The sequence below is a fragment of the Chanos chanos genome, chromosome 1 (assembly GCF_902362185.1).
Source record: "Chanos chanos chromosome 1, fChaCha1.1, whole genome shotgun sequence".
Lineage (NCBI taxonomy): Eukaryota > Metazoa > Chordata > Actinopteri > Gonorynchiformes > Chanidae > Chanos > Chanos chanos.
In genome coordinates this window covers 49,266,294-49,289,793 of record NC_044495.1, presented here as the reverse complement: position 1 = coordinate 49,289,793, position 23,500 = coordinate 49,266,294, and the positions used below count along the sequence as shown (strand labels likewise).

Below are 23,500 nucleotides of genomic sequence, written 5' to 3'. Positions count from 1 at the left end.
TTTTAGTAGTGTACATTGCTGTGTGAGAGGGAGGATTCTGTGTGTGTGTGTGTGTGTGTAAGTGTAAGTGTAAGTTAAGCTTAATTTAGGTTAAGGGCTATCAACATACAAAAGCGGCCTATCCTTGTACATATAGTTTGGTAGGTCTAGCTTCAAAGCTGCAGGAAGAGATGCCTCTGAAGATATGGTCAGATTTCAGTGGTTTGCTGCTTTACGATCACATCTGACAAATAGGCATGAGGGGTGGTGTGCAAGAAACAGGTGTCATAGCTGACAGAAATCAGCTAAGAATGCAGAGAGGGATGAGATGGATCAGGTGTGGCCGGGTCCCAGGGAACATCCACCCCACAGAGGTGGAAGGAGAAAAAAAGGAGAGCATTAGTGATTGTGCAAGGGAGGTGGATGATTGAGTTGCATGCTCAGCTGAGAGCAGTGTGGGACCCCAGCAGGCATAACTAAGTCACCATAACTGAAAAAGGGAGTCAGGGAGTCTCCTGACACAGACAGGAGGGCTCCCTAAGATGACCAACACAAGGTGAACCAAGAGGACTGATCAAATGTGATAGAAGGGTGTCAACACTGACTGTCTAGTTCAAGCATATACAGTGAGAAACGCAGTAGCCCAAGCACTCAGCCTTGCGGGACACCATACTTTGTGCTCAGAGGAATCACATTTGTATGTACAAGTAGGCAATGGTCAGTTAAGTAGGATTTAAGCGAGAAAAGTGCCTCTGAACTTATGCCAATAAGGCTTTCAAGCCTGTGTAGCAGGATATCATGATGTATAGTATCAAAAGCTGCACTTAAATACAACAGCTTGATCAAGGATACACAGCCATGATCTCAGGCAAAGAGTAAGTCATCAAGACCTTAACAAGAGCAGTTTCTATACTTTGGTGTGGTCCAAAGCCTTGTTGAAAATGTTATTTCACTGGTCGAATGAATAGAATTGTTTGGTAACAGTCTTCTCTAAGATTTTACAAACAAAACGAAGATTTGAAATAGCTGGACAGATCATTTGAATCAAGACTTGTATTTTTAATAAATGATTTAATAACAGCCAGTTGAGGTGTCCCAGGTACATGCCCAAGACCTGGAGATGAATTAATCATATATAACAGTGGTGTCGCTAGTGGAATTTTACAATTGTTTAAATAGTTTTGTGGGGATGGCATCAAGGAATGATGTCAAAGACATAGAGGCTGTGATCAGGGCATTCAATTCTGTGAGCTCAGGTCAAGTGAAACATTCAAATTGTTCTCTCAGGTTTGTATTTATCTCAGTAACTGGTGAGTCATGGGGGGATGCAGAGGAACTGTGACTTCTATCCCCCATCTTTCCAACTGTCTGTAAGCTGGTATTCACTATGCATCAGGTTGCAGAGCGTTACTGTAAATTCAACACCAACCCAGGATGTGCCAAGCCAGGCTCAAAAGAATTTAAACTTTCTGGAGAACGCTGATCATGTCTTTTGTGAAGGTCCTATCCCAAAGCTGAGCGTCACTGGAGTATACCTACAGCACACTAGGACGACAGTACATGCAGATCCAATCTGTCAGGTACAAGTTCAGACAAATCAAGCCACAGGTGCTTACTCGTGCTGTTAGCCTGACAGTGATATGCTTTCGTTTTCTGAAATACTAGAAGGTTGCACAACACAGAACTATCGTCAGCGATGTGATAGATGCTGGATTATTGCAGTATGTAGCAAGGTCTGTTGAGATTGCTATCATGTCTGACATGCATGCATTGACATCTACTGGTCAGGAAGCTCCAGAAACTTCCCGATAGCTCTTTGGGGGTCTATAGAGCCCATCTTTCTAGAATCTATTGACTAAATTCAGAATCTGTCCTACCAACTTTTTTCCACCTAAATTGTTCTCTAATGGTTTGATGACATGCATGAGCAATGACTCTGTGATAGGTACCAGATTCTCTGTGTCGTTTGGAAGTTTTTTCAGCTGCCAGGCCGGTAACCCTCTGGCAAGGGACAAACACTGCTGTCTGCTACAGTTCAGTCAGCACCTTACTGCCACAAGCGACAGGTGCCACGTTCTGTACTGTGTTCAGTCAGGTGTGTTTACCAAAGACCATTGCCCCCATTAATCATGATCAACACAAACACAATGGTAGTGATGACAAAAAGGAACCAAGCTTAGGCTGGAGTCAGAGTCAAAGACACAGAAATTGGCTAAGCTGGAGAACACCAAACAAATGACGAGAATGTTTGAGGGATCCTCCACCCAAATGATAAAAGGGGGAAGTGGTTGGTGTAGTATTTGGTGTGATTATTCCACTCACTCTGATTATCACCATGGTAGTTTTGGTGGTGAAAGAGAGATGGAGTTCGTCGAGGGAACGGAGCACATGAGGAACAATTAGTATTAGAAGAGGTTATTAACCGTGAACCTCCACTACCAAGACAACTAGACTTTCTGAGCAAACATCGCATTTAGAGTCTGTCCGCATGAGAGAGATAAAAAGATGACTCAGAAAAAAAAATCCACTCTGTGATGTTTTTCTCCAGAAATACAAATTTAGATAGCTAGATAGCTAGATAGCTAGATAGATAGATAGATAGATAAATAGATAGATAGATAGAAATTTGATTTGAACCCAAAGCAATATATCTGATGTGAGTCGATACAAGTGATGGTTAAGATAAAGATAAGGTAAAGAAGATACCTTAGATCAAACAATTATCTCTGATTTTATGGAGTTTTTGGTTGTAAACAAACATTAACCAGAAATGTACAACAGATTTTATTTCAGAATATATTTTTCTCAAGTTCAAAATGCTGTTAAAAATAGTTGGGTTGACACACTCACAACAACAAACTCCTGGGTTAAAGCTTGGAGTCCTTCCAAAATATACAGCAAATACTTTAGTGAAGGGTAAAACATGTTAAGCAATGAAGATTTATTAGCTTTTTATATGATGCAAGCAGCATACAATAGTGAAACAAAACATACAATCCCATAAAACATATATGTCTCATGTATAAATTATGCAGTCCACCTATAAAAAAAATGGTACAATTTGTAAGTACATTTTACTTACATGTTTTTAAAACAATTAATATTAACTTTATGACCAAAACAATGTGCATACACATTTATGATACATATACATCCATACACACTGTCTGAGCTGGAAACTTTTCTTGTTTCAAGCACAATTTGTTATTTTCTTGATCATTGTTTAGAGGAGAACAAGAAGCTCGCCAAACCAACAGTGCTGTAAAATCAAATGGGCTTGGGGATCTCCAAACGGACTTGGAAAACCTGTCTGGAACAGAGAAAAATATGTAGCGAGCAAAACGGTTCTTTTAAAAAAATGAAATTATATGTATGAATTGGTGGAATCCTTGTGATTTATGTTCTGTCATACAGCACTGGCTACTATAGGTGACAATTCTTTTGTCATGTTTTCTCCATCCCTTCTGTTACACATCACCCTTATTTCATTCAGCAAATAAATAACTTTTTGTCAGGGTTCCTGCATGAACTATTTTTTTTCTGCTGTGCCCCTGCTGGTCATTTCTGGTGTCAGCTGTCATTTGTTTTTGGTTTTGTCATGTGCTTTTTTTTTTTTCCTCTCTTATTGTGTCATTGTGCTCACCTGTCTCTCGCTGAAGTTGTATTAGTCTGTCTATTTAAACCCTGCCAGTTCTACCCTTTGTTTGTCAGTTTGTACCGCTTTCCCAAGTGTGTCGGTCTAGCCTTCTGTTATTCTGATTGCCTTCCGTGTTTGACCTCTGCCTGTTTTTTGACTATTTTTTGTCTGTTGGATTTTGCCTCCTCTGCCTGCCTTGCCCTGCACCTGTTTTTGAACCTTTTGCCTGTCCCTGGAATTTGCCTTTGTCTTCTGTTTTGGCCTCTGACTGCTCTTTGGTACGACCTCTGCTTGTTTTTTGGATTCCGCTTTCTGTCAAGCATGTTGAAAGACTGTTGCCTGACACAATAAACATCTCTTATTCATTCATTAGTGAGTCTGCAATTAAGTCCTAAGTTTTCCCTGCCACTTTTATGAGCAGATGTTGACTTCCACTGAATCACAGTTCAAATTTCCATACACTTGGGAGCAGTGATTCACAAGAACTAATAACAGAGTATGAGTGTGGCATAAAACAGAGACAGAAATTTGGACATGGGAAGCAGAAACTTTTATACACAAAGTATTAATCAATTTACATGAAAGTTTAAGAGAATTTTCAGACAACTTCTCTGAACTCACGTAGGCCAATTTCAGTGGAAGTATATCTGCATTTAGCCAAAACCAGTCAAAGTAATAAGTAAGCCTACGTAACTACTTCAGCCTTTGTAATTTCCTTAGCATTGTGACTCTTCACCCATGACGAGACCGAGGGATTGGTGAGAAAAGAAGTTTTGAGAGACTGGGGTTGCACAACACTGTATCAGCAAAAGCTGGAGTTCACAGAATTTAAATTCGGTACAAAATGCCAACATGCAGTATCAGGATACATCTTAGACGGCGCATTATGGTTTGCACATTTCAGGCTGTGCGAAGCCAACACACATTTTGAATCTCCCAGGCCTCCACCTTTAATAAAAAATATAATCATTCATAAATATTTAGCTTGAAATTTACAAAACCTTTAAGGATGAGGCCCCAGAAATTCCAGAAATAGCTACACAGGTATAAAAGAAGTAACTATGTAGTTAATTACCCGATAGCCTTATATTAAATTAGAATTGCCTAGTTCACTGAGTGCGTTATCAGCATAATATCTGTAACGGTGTTTGACACCAGTCCAGTAAAAACAAAGAGAAATCACAAGACCAAAGACAGTCAGAAAAGGCTTTTTTATGGCATGATATTTAACCTAAATGGCTAATGCAGAGACATGGCTACTGAGAAACTTCATCCAGCCAAAATATAGCAAACTTCTTCCCTAAGGGAATACTTTATCTGGGAATCTGTCACTCATTAAATAAGTTGATTATCAATCAGAAGCTGTGGCCTTTGTAATCATTTTGAATAGCGTCAACCTCAATCTTTCCTTTGTAGTGTCAGTAGATGAGTAAAGACTATTAAATCAAATTTCTAATGCTTTATGGCCACATTTATTGTTTTTAGCTTTTCGCACACAAAAGACACAAAACTGACACTTCCCAAAGTAAAAGAAAATACAAAATATTCATCCAGTCAACAAATACAAAAATGCACCAAACACTCATTCAATGAGTAAAACAGAGAGGAGAAAAATCTATACCCTTTTTCTAAACAAAGCTACAAACTGATATAGATGACCTAGCATAATCCACCCCTGAGACAGGTTAGAACGAACAGACAGTTTCAAAGTGTAAGCAAAAGCTGCTTGCAGTAAATTTTCTAAATCATCTAAAAGAGGCCAAATATTTTAGTTTAAAAGCATTACTGAGACAACAAATGTCTTATCCACTGGGGCAATTCAGAATCAGCTAATCCAATGGCTTTTGGGCAAAGTGCTCATTGATACTTCATGATACTGGCATAATTTCTTGACAAGCACTTGTTAAATTTGTAAACGGGTATGAGATCAATGATTTTTGCTTTGTATTATAATATACCACCAATAGCTAATCCCAGTAAACATGTGTTTATATAAATAGTATTTTACTGATAAATGACAGTGTGTTTTGGCCCATGCGGTCATTTCGTGGTGTGACATCCCAAATTATTAATTACAAATTCACTGCACAAATATTTCCATTTTTTTAAATGCTGGAGTCTGCTCGTGTACATATGTTTTTTTTTGTTAAGGTACAAAGTCACACCATAATATCACACTTACTTTTTATTCCTCCTGTTCTATTCACCTTCCTGATCTTCTCCAGTGAGTTTTTTATCTTTTTTTAATGCGTAACAATACACAACATTTTTCCCTGTAAGCCTACATTGCCGTGGGAAAGGAACAGCGCTGTGCCAACAGGACTTCTGTTGCAAAGTCTCAAGTGCATACAGTCCATTAGCACATCTCAAAGACCTCTGCTCAGTCAGCTGGTGACTCTTTACTCAAAGATTTGTGGTGGCTGATGTGATGCACTTTGTCTAGCATTAAAGTTATTAAATAAATAAACACACAATATTAATTCTTTCTGTATACAGTTCTGTGTATCTTGGCAACAGCACTTAAGAGAAGTCACGATGACCCTACAGTGACCTCTAACATCCACAGTCAGTGTGTGCAGGGGGTGAGGGATTGTCGGTCAGTTTAGCATTGGGCGTTCCCATGGCGACGCCTTGGTCGGTCTCTAGAGTGTCGGACATCTTGTCACAGATGATGTCCACCAACCGCTGAAACGTCTGCTTCACGTTGATGTTATCCTTGGCACTCGTCTCAAAGAACTCAAAACCTTTTGAATTAGAAAAAGACAGGGACACATTTATCTAATCAGATTATTCACTGATTAATTTAGCATTCATTCATTCAAGTAATTCCTTGCCTTCAAATTCTTCTTCAGCCAGCCAGTCAAAGGTAAACACCGCATAAAACTCACTAACCCCACTTGTTTAACGCTGTATATGTAGTAGCATGTGACTGATTTTGTCAGGCCAGGATAAAGCCTTGTTTTTTTCTCTCTTCAAAAAGCTACTTGGTTCAGGACTAGTCAGAAGGGAGAGCAATCCTACATGTTGTAACTGATGGGTAGTGTAGTTCTGCTTACCTAGTTGTTCTGCCAGGAGCCTCCCATTGTCCACAGAGACCACTCTCTCTTCTTCCATGTCACATTTGTTTCCAACCAATATCACCTGGGCATTGTCCCACGAGTATGTCTTAATCTGGGTCGACCTGGTACAAGACGAAACCAAGCAAGGGCAAACAGTTTTAAAAGGCAGAGGAAAAGGCCTCTACATTTCTGAGTAGGACTGAGCAAAAAAAAAAGGTGCATATGAATAAAATGTGTTATTATTTCTATGTTCTGCCATAGCAATTTTATACTATTTTTCATGTCCATTGGGTTGTTTTGCATTATGAAACGGACCTAAGTTCTAGCCAGGGATAAGATGGGCGTCCTGTTTCCGGCTAATAATAGCATATACAACTCGTACAAAAAGGGGATTTTATTCCAACAGTTCCACAAGGTAATTTGTACTGTGTTTTCTCAAAAGCAGATACAGGAGCACCTCTATCAAAAAAAAAAAACATAATAGGATGCTATTTTACAACTTAAAAGAAAAATGAAGTCCATGACAGTGAATTCTGAGGTCATTTACAGGTTAAGTGTTGCCTTAAGGTTCCACTTAGCGACTTGACTGAATCCATTCTGTCACTGTTCCTGGTGCTTTGAGACAGCTCTTCTCTGCCCTACTTTCTCTCTCTCTCTCTCTCTGCATCGTCCTCAGGTTTCTTTAACCTGACATCTTCCTCTGTGCTCTGCTTATCCTGCTCTGCTACTGGGATGAGATAAGGACAGGGCAGTTCAGGATACACAATGAACACAGATGAATGTTTAAGGTGTCTATTGCTGTCTGTTTCCAACACAATGCATGGGAGATCTGTGTTTGGGCAGTCGACTTTTTTTTTTTCTTCTTTTTTTTCAAAATCCTTGAGGCCAAGATCATCAACCATGCAAGTCCTTTGTTTTTCACTGAGAATTAAAAGAACGTTGTAATTTTGTGAAAAACGTATTCAACACGGTCATTATTATACGAGATGACATGTTTTGAAATCTTGTACGAGAAAAAAACGACCTTCCCCGATAAAAATCCTTTCTTTTTCTATTAAATTTCGTGCGTATTTCTGCCCGGTGCTATGTCATCAAAGGCGTGAGAGACTTTCATCTCACCAGTCCTGGACAGCGGCGAAGGACTCCTCGTTGGTGATGTCATACATAAGAATAAACCCCATGGCTCCTCTGTAGTATGCAGTAGTGATGGTCCTGTACCGCTCCTGCCCAGCTGTGTCCTGTTCACACAGACAGTTTGTGAGGCATGAGTGGTACACATGACCCAGAAGTGGAAAACAAACAGTAAACTACAAAACACAAATGCAAAGACAAATAGGACAACAGAGCAATTATAAAACATAAAATCAAAAAAGGAAAACATTACCATGAATTGAAAAGCACAAGAACAACAGCAATGACGGCAACGACAACAACAAACAATTCTGAAGCAAAACACAACAGCCTTTAAAAAAAATGACTCATTTCAGAAAACACTGCATTTTGTGTAAAGCCACAACAAAAATTCTCCTTCAGTCAGGAGGCAGTCCACAGGAATCAGCTGACATTCCTGTGCTGACTTGAGAGTCATCTGCTACAGGAATTCCGAAACACTGTTTGCCTTTAAAAAAAAAAAAAAGAGAGAGAAAGGCCCTCATTTGATACAATCAATTGTTAACACCATGTTTTACCAAGCGGACACAGGACAACATCCGACAACACAAGTAATTTACATTTCTACGGTTTCCTGCAGATGGTTAAAACTGTGTAAGCATTTCATTTAAAGTAACGTCACCAGTGTCTCCAGAATGTTTATTTCTAGTTTCCTGCAAGAGGACCTCCACTCTTAACTGTCCTTGACGTGCAGTGTTTTTTGTTTGTTGGTTGGTTTGCTTTGTTAATGTAGTGTTATTGTAGTGGTGCTGATTTTTTTTTTCAGTTATTGGTGTTTTTTGTTTGTTTGTTTTGTTTTTGGGTGGCTCCATAATTTGTTTTTGTGTTTTCATCATCCCAGTTTGTTCTTATGCTTTTTTTTTCACGCTCGTGTTTCCTTTTTGCAGTACTGCGTTTTTCTCAGTTTAACTGCATTTACATTTTCCTTTGTATTTGTGTACTGCATTATCCTTTGTTTTCTTTTCTTCTTTTTTCTTCTCTTCTCTTCTGTGTTCCTTTTGTTCTGCAGGTCAGTGTTGCCACATGGCTGAGGTTTTATACAAGCCACTGCAAAATGAGCTTTCACCATTTGCCAACATGCATAATACAGTGTGTGTGAGCAGTGTGTGTATACACAGAGTATTGTTAAAGATAGCACCGTAGAAAAGGCAAACAGGTTCCCCTTGGCAAATATTACAATACAACCAGACTTTTCTAAAACACAGTATCACTAGATTTTCCATATTACGGACGAGGAAACCATGCTCCTCACATAAAAGAAAATCTTATCAGGTGCCGTTGGAAATTACCGCATGTGAATGTTTGTCTTCCATCGTATTACAAAATTAGCCATGGCTGATTGGTCAACACAGAACATGACACCAACAATTAAGCTTTCCAACTCTGAAAGGAGGACAACCCTCAGGCAACACTAGACTGATCTGCCCAAGAGAAAGGGAAAGCTATAATGCCACCTGATTTTAACAGGTTAGTCCTGAACAAGCACCCTACAGTCTTTGGTAAATCAAGCTTAGGAAGGGTGCAGCGGTGTATAACAGTGGGTAAAGTAGTCTTATGTGGATGTCGAGGCTGCAGGGCCCAAAATGAGTCTGCTGCTCTTTAAAATGGATTAATACAAGGACCCACCAAAGCCTGTTTGACTTTATAATGATCTGCACTGAGATAAGGAGAGACAGCCTGCTTTAACAGAGAGAGGGTAGCAGTTGTCATAGCAATGCACAGTCTTTCATCCATGCCAAAGTTAAAAACAAAATCATTAATTATTAATAATACGTGGATCTAACTTGATCTTTATTTTGTCAAACTGGGTGATTATGGTCTCTTTTCACGGACCACCGAGAGCTAGCTATATTAAACTGCTCACAAAGTACGCAATCAAAGTTATACAGGCTGACGTAATTTTAAAATGATAAACTGGACCGAAGGAAAAATATAATAAACATTGACAAGCCATTAAACAACGCTCACACTGATGCAATTTATGGGTACAAGCCTACTCACTCTGTCCTAAAAATAATCAGAGAGAAGGTTGACTTTTTAAGGAAGTATTTCTGTTCGGTGCGGAGTGACACGTACCCAAATCTGTAGTTTGATCCTCTTGTCGTTTTTGTACACAGTTTTGACTTTGAAATCAATTCCCACGGTACTGACAAAGGCGGATGTAAAAGAGTCGTCAGCATAGCGGAAGAGGAAAGATGTTTTTCCAACACTGCTATTCCCGATTAGCAATAGTTTAAACATATAATCAAAGTTCTGGTCCGGACTGTCTTTTTGCCTTCCATCTTGCGTGACTGCCATCTATTAAAAAAAAACATGAGGAAAACACAACAAGAAGGATTTAGAAATGCCAAGCATAGTTAAAACAAGCACCTATACTGATGTCAAAACCGAGTTTCTGTTTATGAGCAAAACATAGCCTATCCTTTGAGAAAATGTGCATTAAAATGGTTTAAAACGCATCTCACGGCCCTCTGGTGTAGCGTAATATAGTCCATTGAGATAGCTGTATCATGCTTAACTGGACTCTCTGAAAAGAACACTTCAGTTTGAGATTATTACTGACGTTAGAGTAGTGATTTACAAGCCACTTTTTCCAGATGTGATGAGCACTAAACCTGAGTTACTTCCAATGAAAACACATGCATACACAACAACACTACAGATCAGTGTGTTTAAGAGCTAACTGTTATCGCTTTTTAGCTACTCAGCACCAGGGAGCTGTCCGTTTGTCGTCTGGGTGTGTATACAGAGTGAAAGGGCGTTTGAAAAAGATATGGTTACGGGCACTGTGAGAACAAAGCCCGCTTTTATGGCTTTATTGAAGCCCAGCGACTTATAATGAGCATCAGTGATACAGACAGGTTAAGTAATAGTTCATGGATTTAACTTTTTTATTCCAGCTAGGAAAATACAACATTTACGAGAGCGCTTTCGACCGACTTTCAGCAACAGTTCGTCTATTTGCTTGATTGCTTTAAACGTCGCTGACATGAGGTGTATTCAGAAGTTTTTTATCGTACTTACTTTCTTTCATCAACGTTTAACATGACAAACACTTCGCTTACCTTCCCGTATAAATCCATTCCAACCGTCTGTGATAAAGCAGCAATTTGAACAATTAGAAAGCAGCAGTCCAAGTAGATCTTGGGATTAGCTACAGGTTAGGAAATTAATATTTGATGCAGTCTATACCCCTCGGCAGGATGTCTATCCTCGAAATTAATTTTACAATGATGCACGCAGTGGACGTCACTGAATATCCTCCGCCTATGCACTCAGACCGATTTCTCGAGAGAAATTTGTACAATCAGTAGGTGGCAGTCGCGTGCTGCTGGATGGCAATTTGATTTGTGGATCTGTGCACTTCATAATTGACATCTCCTCGCATCAAACGTAATGATCTTGGAGTGACCGCCACAAATCCAAATCCTTGCATGTTTCAAAACCATTAATCTACCAACTGTGAAAAGTACATATAATACAAGTTCAAGAAAGTATGAGGAACCGATTCTTGTCAAACATATAAATATTCATGATGCAGCTGCCACGGATTATGGTTTTAATGAGGACTATTCCGAGGTCACCACAGAACATAGTATAATTTCCGTGCTCGCTGCCCTTTCATGCTTTTACCCTACTTTTTAGAAGTCGCTTCAGGCAAAAGAAAGATTCTGAAAGTTCCCAAACACATATTCTATGAATTCCAGTGTCTCTCTGGTGTAATGATTTCAGGTATTTATATCACAAAAGTAGATGATCAAAATTCAGATTGAAATGCCGATATAAAATCATGTATGTACTTCTTGAGATGGCGACATTTTCTGGCCTCAACCGCTAGAGGCAGTACATGTCCTTGAATATCGTGGATTACTTTTCTCGTTTCTGTTAGTGCTCGAAATGAAATAGCGCCTGTCCAACATATACACTGGATAAAGCAACGCGTTTAAAAACTGGAACTTGGGTGGTACTAAAACCCAAACACGCCGTTTTTGATTGGTGTTAAATTTGACAATCCCACTCTACGTAGCAGTCATAAGTAATGTTGTTGTGGAACAGGTAGGTCACATACACAGAACATTACTTGCGTGCATTTTATTTAGTTGTGATTAAAGCCTATGTTTTTGCATGTTTTCAAAGTTATTTTTTGCAAATGGCGTTCAGCTGTTGGCCTGTGTAATACCCAATACAGCAAGAGTTAAGGGTAGATTTGTGCTTCCAGTATTCTTTGCACAACAAGTACTTCAAAATATGCTTTTTAAGTCAGCCCACAGTCTGAGTGTGATTTTGTTCGTGTTCTTGCGTAATTTTCGCATTTACCTTGTATGTTCGCATTTTCTTTGATGAATCCTTATAAATTTGAGCTGTTTATACAGAACTTTTCTAGAAAATGCTTCATAGACAAACAATCCACTGTCGCCCTCTTCTGGGTCAAAAAAAGAAGACCAGTCACACGAAGGCCTAAGCGAGAAACAGGCTTTTAAAAGGGGAGAAAATATTAAGTACAAGTTGGTAGCTGAGGTTGTCTGAAAATTGCATATCGGTATTTTATATTATTTATTAATACTGCATTAAGAGTCTTTCTAATTCCCCTGGCATGGCTGGTGTAATCACGCTACACTTAAGGTTAATGTTATGTATGTAAAACTCTTGTTGCTGTTGTGGTTGTTGTTTTCTGACAGCTAGCGTCTGTATATGAGGATGCTAAAGGGCGCAGTGAGACAGCACGTGCTCACTTGGTGATCAGACGCCGTTACATTTGGAGTCACCACTGATACACGGGAGTGTGTGTATGTGTGTAAATGTGTCATTAGTTTGCAGTCAGTTTAAAATATCAGTTTGCTGTGCAGCCTTTTCAACATGTTCTATAAACATTCCTGAACTGAAAGATGAGGCTTTGTCGCTCTCACCTTAATACAGACATATTTTACAATTGTTGAATTTTAATTATGCTTTTCAAGTGTGCAGTATCTGGGTATTTTACAGACGCAGTTATTATTGATATGAAGAGGCGTATTGCAATTTTAAGATGTTTAGTTTTTATCTTCATCATTTGTTGTCTGCTGCTGTGGACTTAATAATACCTCAGTTTGGAGATGTAATACAAAGAAATTGTTTGAGTCGTTATTTGAGATGTTGTGATTTTATCTGACTAATTTAATTGATTTATTTTAGGACTGATAATGGAGGATAGCATAGAAGTCATTCTTCAGGATAAAAGTTCCCCATTACTTCACCGTAACCAGTTCAACCCTCGCCTCTCGGCTTCTTCAGGTGCCCTGCTTCTGGGTCTCTATGGCGTCTGGAGAATATTTGCTCTCCCTGGCTTTCGGAAAATACCCACAAGACTTAAGGTATCTTATTCTAAATGTTTTCCCAGTCTGTAAGACCCTTAAACTGACAACACACTACAACTTAATCTTGAAAGCAAGTTCCCATTGCAGCTCATGTTTTGTCCACCTGGGGCACTGTGTTATTGTATCATTAAAATCATCACTATTATCTTCATTATTATACAAATTACCTCATGTCTCAGAGTGGTTTCAAATCATAGCCAGATTATTATACTAATCTGAGTCATTCATCGTGTTCCTTCAAGTGGAGTGATATGGAAATTTCACTGACAGTGTGGTAAAACACACATTGTTATGTAATATTTTATACTGACTCACTCCACTCTCTGTAGGTGCCCTATTTACCTTCAAGTAAAACCCAGACTCAGAACGTCTTGAGGCTTCTGCATGGACGCAGGGGTTGCCTTGCTGATCTGGGATCAGGTGATGGAAGATTGGTGAGTAAATGAGCAAAGATTTACAGATGCACCCAGCATGTTGCATGTCCAAGCATGCACTTCCAAAGCACAGTAATTAACAGATTGATTGTGTTGATTGCCAGTTTATTATGTTCTCATAATCAGCTCTGAATATGCAGTCGATGACTGTATATTAAAACATTAGTTATTAGTTAAAATGAGACTAACATTTGGCCATACTCTGACATAATCATGTTTAAATAAATAAAGGAGAGAAAATGAAATGCTGTCGTGTTCTTTGTGAGTAATGACAGGCGTTAAATCATCTCTTTAACATGCAGTGCAGTGAAATAAATGCAAAATAAAAGCAGTCCACCCACACAATCTGAATGTTGAGAATAAATTGTAGAAACAAATGATTTGCAGTTGAATTTGAAGATGCAGATACGCTTGCATGCTTTCTCAGAGTAAATGCGAAATCCACTGAGACGGTCTTTTTTTTTTTTGCAGACAAGAATTTTGCGTACAATTTTCTTATGGTCTTCAGAAATAATATGAGCAGCGCTTTGTATTTCAGATGCTTCAGAAGGCTTTCTGCAGACGACTCAACTTTCTCACCAGAGTGAATGGTGAGATGCTTAAGCTGTTGTGCGAGGGTGCTAATGATTGGTTGACATCAAATGTTCGGTTCATTTGCTGGCCTTTTTCAGTGTGCTGTCAAAACGTAGGTGTGAGTGAGGAGCACAGCAGAGAGGAGAAGTTTGGCTTGCTTTATGAAATTCTGCCCTACTTCTTAAAGGTCTCAGCTCTGGTTGACATTTAATTTATAAGAGCCTTACTTTGCAGCTCTGAAAACTCTTGAGATATAGATAAACAACTAAAAACAGATATATTTATCTGGCTTGTTGTTTTTCTTGGAGAACACATTCATTTCATCATAGTGTGAAGTCCGATTTGCCTTATGTCTTGCAATGTATAAAATAATGTCAGTATCTATCTATCTATCTATCTATCTATCTATCTATCTATCTATCTATCTATCTATCTATCTATCTATCTATCTATCTATCTGTATATCTATCTATCTATCTATTCATGTAATTCCGGTGATATGAGACCATATATGCCACACATTACATCCCATTATCCAAAGCATTGCTCTTCAGTGAAAGCTCCTTTGTTGAGTATCTGACCGCGGTGCATTCCAGGCTAGAGACTAAGGCAGCAGACAGAGACATCCTCGACACTGTCTCACTACATCTTCACCTGCACACTGTGAGCTTCTTCACTAAACACAAGCACACAAATCCTGAGGCTCTTGAAGGGAAATCACGACAGCTTCCAAATAAGGCTCTGTTCTCACAATCATTCAAGTGAACAGAGCAATTTTGTCTTGAAATATACAGAATAATGACAATGTATTGTTTCCTGTCATCTATCTATCTATCTATCTATCTATCTATCTATCTGTTTGTCATGGACCCCCCTTTTTACATGAAAATGGCCTTTTTGAGGTTGAGTGAATTCAATTTTGGGCAAAAATTACTTGTTTTAATCACACTGTTTCTGTCAACTGGCTGTAAATTACTTAAAGAGTGTAGCATCAACCCCATCGATGCAGGAATTTCTCATTCCAGAACCTGCTTAAGACATTCATGGGGTTCTACTGGTATTGGAACAGGATCATCCCAAAATGATGGATTTTTTAACCCAGAGTTTAGAGATGAGAATTATTCACTTCTCAGATTATTAATGTGCATACTCATCTTTATACAGGTCTTTGCTGCTACATCTGTGGGTTTTCAATGCACTGGTTTTGAAATCAACTCAATTCTGATTGGCTATGCTCGAGCTAAGGCCTGGTGGAAGGGAATACCTACAAGCACCGCAAGATTTGTCAGTGAGGATTTTTGGAAGGTATCACAATGGATATTTTTTTTAACTGATTCACGCTATTTCTGATGTCAGACAATTAAAGCACAGATAACTTTGCCCAGCACACAGATTAATGTGTCTTACAATTCCACAGACCAATTTGTCCAACTATGACAATGTGACAGTATTCTTGGCGCCTGGAGTGGTAAGTTTTTAGCATTTCCTTTTTGTATCCCTCATTTGGCAGTTAAAGTTTGAGATTCTATGGTTTCATAACCATAGTTTATTAACTGTAACACAACTTCTCACCACATAAAGCCTGCTGCCACTTTTGAACCACTAGTCTATCATTATCTCAGCCTTTTTCAAATTATAAGCTCTCCCACAACATTTGTTGCTAACTTTTGATGGTTATTTGGTCCAACGACATTTTTTTTTCCATCATTTTCTTCAAATGCACTCATTTTCCATTTGCAGTCAAAATTAATTTACCATGGAATAAGTGACCGTAGCCCTGTCAACAGATAATTTCCAAATAAACAATTTTTGAAATGTCAGTTGGTCAGGAAACGAAGACCTCTTTCTCTCCAGCATACGGTCTTACATATGGTATGTAATCTGGTTGGTATCACTCTCTTTTGCTGTCAAAGGAAGGCCAGACGAAACAGTGTCTTTTGCTGTTAGTCTTTAGGCCTAGATATAAAGCTATTTTCACATGGTCTCACTGATCAGAAGGACTCAAGCAATAGAATGAGCCCAAATGTTTGGATGTTGTCAGATGGAGGTGCTGGGTGAGAAGCTGGAGGAGGAGTTGCCAGATGACGCATGTGTGATCGCCTGCCGTTTCCCTTTCCCTCAGTGGGCTGCCACAGCATCGGAGGGCTTTGGTCTGGACCAGGCTTGGGCCTACGACATGGGTGCCATTCGCAAAACTGCCCACACCCATTAAAAAAAAAAAAAAAAAAAAATCCTAACCGCCACCCCTTCTACAGAGCTTCCAGTGTATCTGTAAGGGGGGAGGAGAGAGTTTAGGTCTGCTTTTTCTCTCATCTGTTTATACAGCTGTTCTCTACTCCGTAATCTTCACAAACGTCATGTGTCAAATCACGTATTTAACTGAAAAGAAGAACTAGTCATGTTTTGATTTTTTTGCACAATTTATACATTGAGTGGGTTTGTAATGAATTTTCAGATAGGTTTGTTAATTTGCATGTCCAGTATTTTGAACAAGATTTTTTTTTCCTCCCATCATCTATCATTAAACTAATGCTAAATGTGAAATGAACTGTGAATGAAAGAACCACTCGGTTTGTTATTAACTTAATTAATATGTGATTATGATACACTAATGTGGCCTTATTTATTATTTGGATTGTCTGTTGTCCTCATAACAGATAATCTGAGGAAGCTTTGTTTTGTATTTGTAAATGCACTAACGCAAGTTTTGTGAGTGTCCTCTGAGCCATAAAATGAAGAATTTTATGATAATTATTTCAAATGGGTTTCAAGTGGGCATAACAAAGGGGAAAAAATGTCTGCTGAAGTGTTTGTGGAAATAAAGAATTTTGCACTCTGTGTATGATGTAAACTTTTTTTTTTTTGGGGGGGGATTGCCTAATCTCATGAAACCAACTGGATCCAGTTCACCACGGTGGGAAAACAATTAACAAACCCCACGATACCTCTGTGTGTGACACGTGCAGGGCTAGCAGGGGACGCGTTTGCACTGGTCCATGCTGAGAGGCCAGGGCAGCCTGAACAGTGGGTGATGGAAGAAAACATGCTGACAACAGTCAGTATGTCTGAACAGTTGGATTTTTTTTTTTTGCAAACTCAAGCAAGTGCTCAGATGCGTCTCTCTGCTGTCTTATGAATCCACCTGTGTGAAAAAAGTTACCCATCGCAATGTTTAAGACATGCAGTGAGATCATATTCTCATCTAATCCCAAACTTATTTTGGGCCTTTTCCAGCATGACTGAATTGACTATTAGTCTAAATCAGTGTGTCTCAATCCTCTTCCTGGGGGACACCTGCTCTGCATATCCTCTGTCTATCCTTGCTCACCTGATTAGTGTGATTAACATGCTCTTGATTAAATCAGATGTGCTCAGCCAAATAACAGTGCCACTGATGAGTTCAGTCAGGTAGTCAGAGCAGGGTAAGATGGAAGATTTGCAGAGGAGGGGTCCCCCAGGAGCAGGATTGAGAAACACTGGTATAGATGACTGAATTGTTCAGCCATTGATTGACAGCAGCATAAACCTATCAGGGAGCATCATTGAAATATACCTAAATTACTATCAGGTCCTTTTAGATCTGCCAGAGAGAGCTTGAGAAACAAGAGAAGCGACTTTTTTATGTTGGACTTCCCACATCCTGTACTTTCCTCACTTAAAACTTGTGCCTGAAAGGTTACCATGGTTGTGTGAAGGCTTTGTTGGCTGTAGCTCTCACATCCCTGAAGGTCATAGTGTTACAGAACAGAACATGCTGAAAACTGTCATAACCACTACTATTGCTAGGTACATTTCTATAAAAAAAAAAAAAAAAAAAAAAAAAAGACTGGAAACTATTTCATATTTCATAGACAGTTCCTTTTAGGTACATAAACATGCCTATTGACCAAACAGACTACCACACTGTTATGAAAAACATGCTCTGATCGTCACTTTGGTGGTTAAAGATGCCACAGACCAAACATCACTCTTTGTGCCTGCAAACTGTCTGTTTAAGTCTCGTGAGGGGGCAGACTGAGGAGCAGAAACTGGACACTGATTACTGAAGAGTGCACAGTTGGAGACAGGAGACTTCCCACTGGCTTAGTTCACTTTTACTCCAACTATCCGCTCGTGTCCATCTGCCAGGAACCCCCGACGTGTCCGTCCTCACGTGGAAAGCTACGATAAAACGGCTGTAAATTGCATCTCGTCAAACAGTGACAGAACACGTGACATGCACGCATCCTTTCATCTAGAGTATCAGCACGTGTGTTCCTGTTTTAAGTCTCTTTCTATAAGTTTCTATATGTTTCTATAATCAAGCAGCGTTCACCAAAAATGAATTGAGCAGATGTGCAGATCATTTCGCTGGTTCTGGGACTAGAGGCACAGTCTAAAGCAATTCCTAGCCAGACTGCTATATGTAAGGCCACAAAGAGGCAGTAGGTGATTATCTTAATAGTCTCAGTTTAGGCATGAGAAGCAATCTCCTATTCAACGATACATTTATTTAAATAGTTAGAAATACCTGCTGATGTATTTCAGCACAACTTATTCATAGCTTACACATGCTAACAATAAAATCTTCAAACTTGGGTTGTGCCAACTTAAGAAATGTTTTGATGTTCAGCCTAAAAATATATGGCTGAAAGTTTGCATCATCCTTCCCCTTGATTTTATAATACAAATCCTACTGTGATGCTTCTAGGTGGTTACAATGCCCTACCATATGCAGTAAAACGTTGGGTATAACTGCATCAACGACTACAACCACAAGGTGTCGCCTATGCGTCTCGAACCTCTTGTGGCGTACAATTGATTATTTTAGCGATTTTTATTAGATACATTTCTTCGGGGTTTGTATTTTTAATGCATCATAGAGAGTATCCATTTAAAATTTTTATCTAATATCTATTTCGCTGATTTCCACACCCATTCTCATCACTGTATGACGACACTGAAAAAATGTTTTCTGAATGATTTCTTAATAATCTTACCGCAGCAACATTAATGTTACGGATACTCTGAGCTGCACTATAATCGTTTTTGTTGTTGTTGTTGCTGGTGTATGAGTGAATATTCACGCAGATCAGCCAGGATAAAATATTGCTGCATCTTTAGGCATCTCATTTCACCGACGTACATGTGCTGGAGAAGAATGTTCAGTAATAACCTATTTTGAACTGTCAACCCCCTCTAATGACGTCGAGAAGGAAAATGGGCGGTATCTTCCCGGCGTATAAAAGTGAGGACTCCTAACAGACTTTAGAATTGAATAATTAAAGTGTGTACCGGGTGTGTGCGTGTGGCGACAGAATGGAAGTACTGAGGAATGTTACAAGTCAAACGCCAAATAACAACAGGATGTGTGAGCAAAATAAAGTGAGTGAGCAACGGTGGAAAAAAGCGGAGGATCAAGCACCTGCGGAGTTATCGAGAATCATTACAGACCCGGTGTCAGGAAAATGTTATTGCCGTGGGAAAGTTCTTGGAAAGGTACGATAAGTGCCAATGCAGTTACTTCACATATTAAGTGCATCGATGCAATTGTGAAGTAGCGAAATAATGTGTAAACTGTAATTTTGTATTCCATAGGGAGGATTTGCAAGGTGCTTCGAAATGACCGACCTGTCATCCAGCAAAGTCTTTGCGGCGAAAATCATACCCCACACGCGCGTGTCTAAACCGCACCAAAGAGAGAAGGTTAGAGTCGCGTGCGCCTGCACATTTTGCCTCGTACAGACGTACTGGCTCGCGCCAGGCTTTTACTGATTGACACAATTCTAACCATATTACTTCCTTTCTCATTTTCACAGATTGATAGAGAAATTGAACTACACAGAGGTCTCAACCATAAACACATCGTTCATTTCTTTCACCATTTTGAGGATAAAGACAACATTTACATCCTCTTGGAGTACTGCAGTAGAAGAGTGAGTCATCATGTACTTCTCCCATACAAAGAACGTGTCGATGCTGTGTGAGGTGTAATGAATGTTCCCATTAAATTTTTGCACTTTTGGGTGTTTCATTTGGAATCAGTGATATGTAAATGGAACTCTTTGGTACAGCTGAGTAACTGCCATAGAGTTCTAAGACTTATTGTAACTCATGCATTTTTCGGTGTTCTCTCTCTCTCTCTCTCTCTTCCTCTCTCTCTCTCTCTCTCTCTCTCTCTCTCTCTCTCTCTCTCTCAGTCTTTGGCTCACATTCTGAAGGCACGTAAAGTGCTCACAGAGCCTGAGGTGAGGTATTACCTCAGACAAATAGTATCAGCCTTGAAATACCTTCACGAGCAGGAGATCCTACACAGAGACCTGAAACTAGGTATGTAACACAACTGTCAAACACACATATGATTACGGCAAACAATGGCTGCTTTCAACAGGTTCCCTGATAACGTTTAGTTAAAGATGATCCTGTTTGTGTGTCATCTGAAGGTAACCTGTTTGTCAATGACTCAATGGAAGTAAAGGTGGGAGATTTTGGGCTGGCTGCCAAACTGGAGCCGGTTTATAACAGACGAAAAACAATTTGCGGCACACCCAACTACCTGTCCCCAGAGGTGCTCAACAAACAGGGTCATGGGTGCGAATCAGACGTCTGGGCTCTGGGCTGTGTCATGTGAGTTTGTCTTTCACTCTCATTTTCTCTCTCTCTCTCTCTCTCTCTCTCTCTGTGTCTCTCTGTCTCAGAAATTGTACAGCTCTAGCACTTATAATGCTCCACAGCAGTTAATCCACAGTCACAACACATAAAAAGAAAACCTGGCTTTTTGATCCCAAGTTAAAAATCGTTTTTGTAAGAGTCGATCTGTTGACGGACTCTTGGCCTCCTCTTCCCTTGCAGGTACACTATGCTCCTGGGAAAGCCACCATTTGAGACCACTAATCTGAAGGAGACGTATAAATGTATTCGTGAGGCCAGGTACTCCCTGCCCTCCACACTCTCTCTGTCTGCCAAACAGCTCATTGCCAGCATGTTGTCAAAGACCCCAGAAGACCGTCCCAGCCTGGATGACGTCCTGCGTCACGACTTTCTCACGCAGGTTAGTTTGTTTAATGTGTAACACTTAATGGTGTTATCCAGGTCTTGGTATCATAGCTCCAAGACAAGATTTCCCCTCAATATCTGATCTTTCTGACTCTCTCTCTCTCTCTCTCTTTCTCTCTCAATGTGTCTCTGGTCTTCTCTGTAGGGCTTTATGCCCGAGTATCTTCCAGGAAGCTGCTGCCATACCGCCCCCGACTTCCACGTCTCCAGCCCTGCCAAGAGCTTCTTTAAGAAGGCTGCAGCTGCTCTCTTTGGTGGGAAGAAAGACAAGGCAAAATACTATGAGTCCCTCAGTAAGTCCCACTAACCCACAAATGTGCCATTACCTATTATCTATTATCAATCAGCTATTATGTTGTAACTATGTCAATTAATTACAATTTGATTAAGGTACATTGTGGCTTGTTTTATTAACAGACAGGTTAGCCAAAGAGGAGGAGGATATCTACAAGCTCCGTCAGGACTTCCGGAAAACCACGATTAGTCAGCAGCCTACCACAGAGATGATGGAGGTGAGCCCACTCACAGCGTTCTCCATATAGGGCCCTATCACATGGAGATATTGTGTGAACAAACGTATCTGAGAAGATCCAGTGATGAGGCATTCCTCATACGCCTCTCTCTCTCCCTCTCTCTCTCTGCTGTTTTTAACACTTCAGGATCGATGGATTCCGTCAGCACCGACCGGGAAGCCCGTCTCCCAGGCAACCGACGGACAGCCTACGACAAGAGACACCATTCGCATGATAGTGAGAGGCAGCCTGGGAAGCTGCAGCAGCAGTAGTGAATGTACGTGCACGCACGTCAAACGCGCCGTAGCACTCTCAAAATTCAGTTCAGCTTTGATTCCCATGTTCACAGCAGCAGAAATAGATCTCAACTGTTGTGTTGTTCCTCACAGGTCTGGAAGAAGGCACGACTAGCACGGTAGCAGAAGCTGTTGCTAGCGTTCTCAGAGGATGCTTAGAGCACATGCCCAATGGTAAGCATTCTCAGTTTGAGATGAAAACACTTTGAAATTCAATCTGGTCTATTTTACAATGGGAAATCTTTCCACAGTAGAAAGTCCCATTTGTTTTGTTTTGGGTTTTTTTTTAGTTATTGATATACTCTGTTTTTGTTCTTTATTTCTTTCTTTATAGCCAGTAACCTTCCTGAAGGCAGTGGTTGTAACAGCCTTCAGTGGGTAACCAAGTGGGTGGACTACTCCAATAAATATGGCTTTGGCTATCAACTGTCTGACAGCACCGTGGGCGTTCTCTTCAACAATGGAACACATATGAGTCTTCTCCCTGATAAGAAGTAAGTATTTGTCTCTTGTTTTCTTCCCTCAAGCACAACTAATCTTGCGAGGATAGTGCAACAACGCTTGTAGCGTTTAGTCTCTTCGAGGTATAAGAATAAAACAGTCTCATGAAACTTTTTATGTTGTTAAATTCAATTTGTATAAATCGCCTAGTAAAAAAACTTTTTAAAAGCGATCTGAGATTATTATGGTCCAGCATTAGTCACCTCAGTGCTGCTCCAGGCCAGGGACGGCTTGATTTGCGTGAGCTCGTTAAATTCACCTCGACAGTTACGAGTGGACAGGTGCTGCTGATGAGTTTATTGTGTTGTTAAACCATCGGCCGTATATTTCTCCGACTCTTGCAGAACTGTCCATTACTATGCCGAGCTGGGCCAACGATCTGTGTTTTCCACCACTACCGTACCTGAGCGATTTGTCGGCCAAGTCACCATTCTCAAGTACTTCGCCCACTATATGGAAGAGAACCTGATGGATGTGAGTTTGTGTTATGGGCTTTAACCATTCTTTGAGGTTTAACGATCTCCATCAAATTGTTATATTTGTCTGTTTTGTGATAAAGCTGTTTAATTAGTACTGTTTTTTTTCCATTCTGGTTCTTTCTGAAGGGAGGGGACGTGGTGAGTGTGAGTGAAAATGAGCAGTCTGAAATCTACCTCCTGCAGTGGTTGAAATCAGACAGAGCGCTGATGATGCTTTTCAACGACGGCACCTTTCAGGTAATCCTGTCACTCATCATCTGTTGCCAAGCAACCTTTTTTTTTTCTTTTCTTTTTGGAAAACTTTTATCTCCAGAGCCTTTTGTGGTGCCTGTAGTTTGACAGTGCCGTCTTTTCAAACAGGTGAACTTTTATCATGATCACACGAAGCTGGTCCTGTGCGCCCAGCAGAAGGATTACCTGCTGACATACATCAACGAGGAACGCGTGTCCACCACTTTTAAGCTTAGCATG

At 40.0% G+C, this 23,500-nt stretch overlaps 3 protein-coding genes across 3 annotated transcripts in view; 2 read left to right on the top strand and 1 right to left on the bottom strand.

Annotated features, from left to right (window-relative positions):
- Positions 1-6,169: 6,169 nt before the first annotated feature.
- rab3c (RAB3C, member RAS oncogene family) lies at positions 6,170-10,928 on the bottom strand. The gene is made up of 5 exons (XM_030771611.1): positions 10,911-10,928; positions 9,922-10,143; positions 7,795-7,913; positions 6,673-6,797; positions 6,170-6,360 (listed from the first exon to the last, which is right to left on the bottom strand). Exons 1-5 carry the CDS (start codon positions 10,926-10,928, stop codon positions 6,170-6,172), a joined length of 675 nt encoding a protein of 224 aa, XP_030627471.1.
- Positions 10,929-13,025: 2,097 nt separating this feature from the next.
- On the top strand, positions 13,026-16,989 carry LOC115819201 (ATP synthase subunit C lysine N-methyltransferase). The gene is made up of 5 exons (XM_030782763.1): positions 13,026-13,196; positions 13,529-13,633; positions 15,371-15,511; positions 15,624-15,674; positions 16,248-16,989. Exons 1-5 carry the CDS (start codon positions 13,026-13,028, stop codon positions 16,416-16,418), a joined length of 639 nt encoding a protein of 212 aa, XP_030638623.1. The 3' UTR covers positions 16,419-16,989.
- A 2,489-nt stretch (positions 16,990-19,478) lies between these two features.
- plk2b (polo-like kinase 2b (Drosophila)) overlaps positions 19,479-23,500 on the top strand; it is a 4,651-nt gene continuing 629 nt past the window's right edge. The window contains exons 1-14 of the mRNA XM_030770315.1: positions 19,479-19,684; positions 19,784-19,891; positions 20,005-20,121; positions 20,386-20,515; positions 20,629-20,812; positions 21,038-21,236; positions 21,387-21,534; positions 21,659-21,753; positions 21,901-22,030; positions 22,143-22,223; positions 22,384-22,543; positions 22,895-23,024; positions 23,156-23,266; positions 23,390-23,500. The exon at positions 23,390-23,500 is cut by the window's right edge and continues 629 nt beyond it. Coding sequence (XP_030626175.1) covers positions 19,505-19,684; positions 19,784-19,891; positions 20,005-20,121; positions 20,386-20,515; positions 20,629-20,812; positions 21,038-21,236; positions 21,387-21,534; positions 21,659-21,753; positions 21,901-22,030; positions 22,143-22,223; positions 22,384-22,543; positions 22,895-23,024; positions 23,156-23,266; positions 23,390-23,500 — 1,884 coding nt within the window. The 5' untranslated portion in view covers positions 19,479-19,504. The remainder of the gene's footprint in view (positions 19,685-19,783; positions 19,892-20,004; positions 20,122-20,385; positions 20,516-20,628; positions 20,813-21,037; positions 21,237-21,386; positions 21,535-21,658; positions 21,754-21,900; positions 22,031-22,142; positions 22,224-22,383; positions 22,544-22,894; positions 23,025-23,155; positions 23,267-23,389) is intronic.